Here is a 7,235-nt window from a genome sequence, read left to right as displayed (position 1 = left end):
TGATTTCATTCCCCTTCATTCCTGCCATGTGGGGACATAGCACGGAGAAGAAGTTGCTGCAGGATCATTTATTTTACATAAATAAAATGAGAGACCCCCATTGACAAAAATTCTGTGAGTCAGACAAGGTAAGTACATGCTAAAGTAGCAAGCATTAAAAACTGACATGTCTTTGAAGACAACAACATCGTAAGTGGAAAAAAAACTAAGTGTAAGGCAGGAAAGACAGACTTGGCCTGTCATGACCTACACTGGGAGCTCTTTCCGGGGTCAAGGCGACAGTGTATGGCTGCTGAAGCACATCCAGTCAGCAGCTTCCTCACAGCATCCTTGAGCTCCTGGTTCCTCAGGCTGTAGATGAGGGGGTTCACTGCTGGAGGCACCACCGAGTACAGCACTGACACCACCAGATCCAGGGATGGGGAGGAGATGGAGGGGGGCTTCAGGTAGGCAAATGCTGAAGTGCTGACAAAGAGGGAGAGCACGGCCAGGTGAGGGAGGCACGTGGAAAAGGCTTTGTGACGGCCCTGCTCAGAGGGGATCCTCAGCACGGCCTTGAAGATCTGCACATAGGACCCCACAATGAAAGCAAAACAGCCAAATATTACACAGGCTCCAATCACAAGCAGCCCAACTTCCCTGAGGTAGGAATGTGAGCAGGAGAGCTTGAGGATCTGGGGGATTTCACAGAAGAACTGCTCCACAGCATTGCCTCGGCAGAGGGGGAGTGAAAATGTATTGGCTGTGTGCAGCAGAGCAGTGAGAAAGCCACTGCCCCAGGCAGCTGCTGCCATGTGGACACAAGCTCTGCTGCCCAGGAGGCTCCCGTAGTGCAGGGGCTTGCAGATGGCCACGTAGCGGTCGTAGGACATGACAGTGAGGAGAGAAAACTCAGCTGAAAAGAAGAAGGCAAAGAAAAAGACCTGTGCAGCACAACCTGTGTAGGAGATGGCCCTGGTGTCCCAGAGGGAATTGGCCATGGATTTGGGGACAGTGGTGGAGATGCATCCCAGGTCCAGCAGGGAGAGGCTGAGGAGGAAGAAGTACATGGGGGTGTGGAGGTGCTGGTCGCAGGCTGTGCTGGTGATGATGAGGCCGTTGCCCAGGAGCGCAGCCAGGGAGATGGCCAGGAAGAGCCAGAAGTGCCAGAGCTGCAGCTCCCGCCTGTCTGCGAATGGCAGGAGGAGGAAGTGGGTGATGGAGCTGCCGTTGGACATCTGCTGCCTCTGGGCATGGGGCAGTGTCAGAGGAGAAAAAGGCAGTGACAGGTTAGGACAGGAGGGATGTCAGATATAGAAGTTCAATTTACGCACTCACGACTCTGAGCACATTTTAGTAGGAGAGGAGAGGCTCAGCGTTATCACCAGTGATGTCAGTAACTGCTGAGGCTTCTTCCTAGGTACAATCAGAAGAGCATTGCATCAGGCAAAAAGTCTCAGCTCTTTGCAGCTTAGTGCAGAGCCAGGAGAGCTGCAGTGTCCATCAGTCCTTTCCCATTTTTCCTCTGCTTACACTTGCACTGCCTGTGAGATGCCTTCACACACAAATTGATCTTCAATCCCCCACAAACATCTGTCCTGTGCTGAGAGCAGGGGAGCACGGTTTCAAAGGGCAGATCACGGAGGTCTCATGGGGAGAAGCAAAGGACTGTGCCCAGCAGAGCATGGCCAGCAGCCACCTCCAGTGCCAGGCACCAAGAGAGCTGCCTGAACGCACCCTCCCCAGGCCTGGGCTGCACTTTCCCCCCACTCCCTGCCCATGTCTCTGCTGCCTGGAGCTGTCCCTGCCAGGAGCTGCTGCTCTGGGCCCAGCTCTGCTCCCTCTCAGTGCTCCCAGAGCCCATCCCATGGGCTGTGTGCTCAGCTCTGCCCTGCACACCCCTGCCGGCAGCAGGGCTCTGCCCAGGGGCAGCTCTGCCTCTGCAGGGGCTCAGGAGCAGCTCACACAAGTCCTGACAAGACTCTCGGTGCCTTCTCCAAAGCAGAGAAGGAAATTCCCAGCTCCCACTGCCCAACCTGCCCACCAAGAGTGGAAAACATCAGAGCTCAGGAAGGTAAATGCTGCCTCAGTGTCTTTCAGCAGGACCCTCTGCAAACGTGCTCAGAGTGATGTGGAGCTCTGAGCAGCCCTGACCCACACAGCACCCTCTCCAGTGCACAAGAACACTTTTCCTTCCCTGCCAGGGGTTGTTCCTTCCCTCCCAGCTTCTCTCCCCCAGCACCGTGGGGAGCTCCCGGGCAGGCTGAGTGCTGACCCTGGCAGGCAGCAGAGTCCCTGCCCCTGCACACAGCCCCTGGGCTGCAGGGACCCTGCTGGCAAGGACAGCGCTGGGCACCCCTGGCTGCACACCCACATTCACAGCCTGCAGCCAGCCCCGGGACAAGGGACCTGCCTTGTCCTGTCCCTCGCATGGTGCAGAGAGAAGCCCTGCTCTGCAGCACATCCTGCTCCTTATCTACACAGAGAAACCAAGAGAGTCCTCCTGACAGATCCCATGGACTGTCCGAGGCAGCAGCTTGAGCAGATCCCTCCAGGAACTGCAGCTGCATTGCCCTGCACCCAGAGCCTTACCATGCACAGGGCTGGGAAGGTTTCTCCTGCAGGGAGCTCTCAGCATCCTCCACTGCCAAGTGCCTTTAAGCTCTCTGAGGCTCGCAGGTCTCCCCTGGGTGCCTGCAGGCACTTCTCCAGCCCTGCTCCTGGCCAGAGCTGTCTCTCTGCAGCACTGCCCGCTTGCCAGCATCTCTCTGCATCCCAGGAGCCAGGCCCAGCTCAGCAGCAGAGGCCCAGCCCAAGGTGGCTCTGCCTCTGTCCCGCTGGGCTCCCTCCAGGGCTCCCTGGGGCTCCAGGGGAACACAATGGGAAACAGCCTGAAGCAAGCACTGCTGTTCCCTCCATCAGCTGGCAGACACACTGCCTGCCTGCAGTGTCATTTCTCTGATGAGAGACAGAGCTTGGTCTGAACAATGAGATTTTGTAGAATCATGGAACCATTTAGTTTGGAAAAGACCCTTAAGAACATCGAGTCCACCATTAACCAAACACTGGCAAGTCAACATATGAACCTTGTCCCTTGGAATGTCTTTTTTATATCTCCACGGATGGTGACATAACCACTCCAGCAGGCAGCCTGTTTCTTGTCCCATCATCGGACAGGACAGCCAGACCAGGTCAGGCTGGGATTTCCTTTACCCCTGCTGAAGGAAGGGATTCAGCCTGCTCAGTTGGGGCATCTCATCCTAGGATTGTAGCCGGGGGGCTGGAAGGGGACTCAGCTCCCTCCCATGAACACAACAAACCCGCGGGAGGTCTCACTTCCTCAGAAGGTGAAAATGTACCATTCTATAGATGATGTCTTAATCAGAGGAGGTTGCCCCAAATAGCTGCAGCAACAGCAGTGTGTAAGCACTCCATGGTGCAGAAGTTGAAGTTCCACCAAGGAATGTCAGAAACCAAGCAGAAAGCAGTCAAACCAGGGGGTACTTGGTGGATAGCAGCAGTGCAGTGATTGCTGCAGACACCTGCAGAAAAACAGAACAAGGGCAGATGCCCCACTCTGGGAAGGAATTGCAACAGCTTATGGGTCCTGCAGGATACTGGAGTAAACATGGACCTGGATTCTCTATCATTGCTCACCCACTGTACTTTCTGTTATAAAAGGGAAAACCATGCATATTGAATCCAGAGCATGAGGAAGCAGGAAATACCTAATGCAGGAATTAAAACCATACCGGTCACTGGGGCCTGTACCCCGCCCCTCCACCCTCTCATAGTAGAATGGGGTTTTGCTGAGCATGGCTCTTCCTGTGACCTATTCAAACTGGCCCTGATGAAGCAGAAAGAACTTTAACGTCCAAGTCGCCTCTTTATAAGACACTAAACCGACATATTCTGGTGGGAAAAGAGATTCTTGACTTTAATTTTGGCAGTAAAACAAAGTGAGAACATGGATCAAGAACAAGCAGTACAAACCATCCATTCAATTCATTCAGTTGACTTGACAGTATCCCAAAGGGAACTGCTCCTCAGGATGGAGTTGCACAAACCCACTGGCAGAAAATGGCATGCCTACCCATCGGGGGTTGCAGAGGAAGTGAAATTGCCTGAAGGACAGAATGAAGTTTCCAGACTACTCCAGATGCTTGCAAATACAGAGGCATCAGTGTTACAACAAACTTTCAAATCCTCACCAGGTTTAGGAGCATCTCCCTTCACTGACAGAAAATACCTGGTTCACCAATCGCTCAGCAAAAAGGATTCTAGAGTCATAGAATCAACCAGGTTGGAAAAGACCTTTAAGCTCTTCCAGTCCTATCCTTAACCCATGTCGTAGTTTAAGCCCTGTTGGCAAGTCAGCCACACAGCTTCTACTCCCCCCCTGTCCTGGAGGGATGGGGAGGAGAATCGAAAGAATGTAACTCCCACGGGTTGAGATAAGAACAGTTTAGTACCTAAGGTATAACACAAATCACTACTGGTACCACCAATAATAATAATGATAAAGGAAATAACAAGGGAAGAGAATAGAACACCTCACCACCCGTCGACCGATACCTCGCATCCACCCAGCAGGGAACTCGCCCTTCCGGGGAGCTCTCAGTTACATCCTGGGCACGACGTGCTGTGGTATGGAATACCTCTGGCTAGTTTGGGTCGGGTGTCCTGTTCCCTCTTCCTCCCGGCTTCCCCTCCTCCCTGGCAGAGCATGAGACTCACAAAGTCCTTGGTCAGGGTAAACGTCAGTGTTATCAGCTCTGTTCCCAGGCTGAAAGTCAAAAACACAGCGCTGCACCAGGTACTAAGAAGGAGAAAAAATGACTGCTACTGCTAAACGCAGGACACCCCAGCACTGCCGAGGCCACCACTAACCCATGGCACTGAGGGCCTCATCTACACGGTGTGTGAATACTCACAGGGACGGTGACTCCAGCCCTGCCCTGGGCAGCCTGTTCCAATGCCTGAGCACCCTCTGGGGCAGGAATTGTTCCTCAGCTCCATCTAAACCTGCCCTGGTGCAGCTTGAGGCCGGTTCCTCTTGTCCCATCCCTTGTTCCTTGGGAGCAGAGCCCAGCCCCTCCTGGCTCCATCCTCCTCTCAGGCAGTTGTAGGGAGCCATCAGGTCCCCCCTGAGCCTTCTCTTCTCCAGACTGAACGCCCCAGGTCCCTCAGCCCTTCCCCATCACACTTGTGCTGCAGGCCCTGCACCAGCTCCAGTGCCCTTCTCTGGCCCCGCTCCAGTACCTCAATGTCTCTCTTGTTAGTGAAGGGCCCAGAGCTGATTTGAGGTGCAGCCTCACCAGCGCCCAGTGCTGGGCACAACCACTGCCCTGGCCCTGCTGCCACACTGGTGCTGATCCAGGCCAGGATGCTGGTGGCTTCCTGGCTGCCTGGGCACAAGCTGCTCCTGTTCAGCTCCATCAATCAGCAGCCCCAGCTCCTTTCCCATGAGCAGTTTCCAGGCGCTCTTCCCCAAGCCTGGAGCGTTGCAGGGGGTTGTTGTGGCCCAAGTGCAGGACCCAGCACTTTGCCTTCTGGAACCTCATCCCATTGGCCACAGCCCATGGATCCAGCCTGCCCAGATCCCTCTGTAGATCCCTCGGTGTCATCTGCAAGTTTACACATCCCAGTATGAAGCAGTACAGACCAGTTTGTAACAGTACAATCCAATTTAGGCCACTACGGCCCCAGATACTGCTGGGGTTTCAATATCCTGGTGCTCCCAGTCTCTGCTGCAGGTCTTCCCTCTTGCAGCCGTGCTCAACTCCCAATCCCTCCCAGTGCTCCCACTACCTGCTGCAGGTGCTCCCAGTCCCTCTCAGTCCTCCCCAGTCCCTCCCAGTGCTCCCAGTCCCTGCCACCGGTGCTCCTGCTCCTCCCCCACCAGACCTCCTTGGTCTTTTTTGGGGGCACACCCCAAATCAGGCACCCTCCCACTCTGGGTCTGCCCCCCCAATCCCTGGTACGGGGGGTGTGTTGGGGGGTGGGGACAACAAGGAGCGTTTTGGTACTGGTGGCTTTGGGGGGAGCAGCTTTCTGGGGGCATCCCCATTTGGGGTGGGGGTGCTTGGAGGGGCACTTCCAGGATTTGGGTCCCTGGGTTCATTTGGGAGGGCCCTTTGGTGATGGTGGGGTGCAGGTCACTTTTGGGCTGCCCCAGGATCCCCATTTGCGGGTCCTGTCTGCTCTTGTGATGCTTCAGGAAGATTTGGGGTACCCCGGATTTTGGGTGGCACCGCAACTGGTTTGGGTGCCTCCAGGGCCCTTTGGGGGGGCAGCGTGGTTTTGGAGTGCCCCTTAATTGGGGTGCCCCTTTTGGTGGATCAACCCCCTCCGGCCCCCTGAATTCACTGCTGAACCCAAAGCAATGTTGGGGTCCCCCCAGTGGATTTGAAGTCCCAGAGCACCTTAGGGGACCCCCAGGGCAGGTGCTGGGGGAACCCCTCTTTTCAGGACACCCCTTTTTTAGCAGGTTTCTGCCACTGAGCTGAGCCGGGGCAGCTTTGAAGCTGTGGGCATTGAATCTGGGGAGATTTGGAGAGGTCCTGGGAGGATTTGGGGGATTCAGGCTGGTCCCAAAAATGCCTCGAGGTGGCTCAGTTATTTGGGGGACACCCCCTCTCCCAAAAATAGGGGGTCCATCTATCCCAGGGCAGCCAAATCTCCTTGGATGCTCTAGGGAGACCCGTAGCCATAAATGGGAGGAATTTGCGTGCTTGGAGGGATTGGGGGTTCAAGGAACATTTCGAGGTTCAACAGGGGTCCCCAAAACTCGCTGTAGGAAGCACATTATATTGGAAGATCTCCCATATGCTGAAAACAGGGGCTACCTGGGTCCCAGGGCACATTGGGTGAACAATGTTCCCTCAGAGTGGTGACGTGTTGAGGGGAAGAGTTTGGGGTTTCAGAGGGGATTTGGGCATTGGGGGGATCCCCAAAGGTTCCCATGGTGGTGCAGGGATTTGGGGAACAGCCAGTGTCCCAAAACTCGGGGTTACATTTGTCCCAGGGTACCCTGACTCTTCAGTGCCCCTGTTGGCCCATGGCAGTGAATGGGAGGGATTTGGGGTTCAGAAGGGAACTGGAAGTTTTGGGGGATTTGAAGGTTCATGGGAATGTGCCCAAGCTCTGTAGGGGGCAGAGTAGTTTTGGAGACCAATGGAGCCCTCAAAGAGGGGCTACAGCCACCAGAGACCACCCCACAGATCATCGGGGAGGGGGGAACTGGAGATATGGGG

The 7,235-nt window shown here is 55.1% G+C and overlaps 1 protein-coding gene across 1 annotated transcript; it reads right to left on the bottom strand.

Annotated features, from left to right (window-relative positions):
* Positions 1 to 239: 239 nt before the first annotated feature.
* On the bottom strand, positions 240 to 1,217 carry LOC308228575 (olfactory receptor 14J1-like; the record flags this gene model as incomplete). The annotated part of the gene is made up of 1 exon (XM_080631951.1): positions 240 to 1,217. One exon carries the CDS (start codon positions 1,215 to 1,217, stop codon positions 240 to 242), a length of 978 nt encoding a protein of 325 aa, XP_080488077.1.
* Between the last annotated feature and the right edge of the window lie 6,018 nt (positions 1,218 to 7,235).

The sequence above is a fragment of the Psittacula echo genome, assembly GCF_963264785.1.
Source record: "Psittacula echo genome assembly, chromosome: 19".
In the NCBI taxonomy this organism is placed as follows: domain Eukaryota; kingdom Metazoa; phylum Chordata; class Aves; order Psittaciformes; family Psittacidae; genus Psittacula; species Psittacula echo.
Note: the sequence above shows the minus strand (reverse complement) of the source record. Positions and strands in the feature narration are given on the sequence as shown.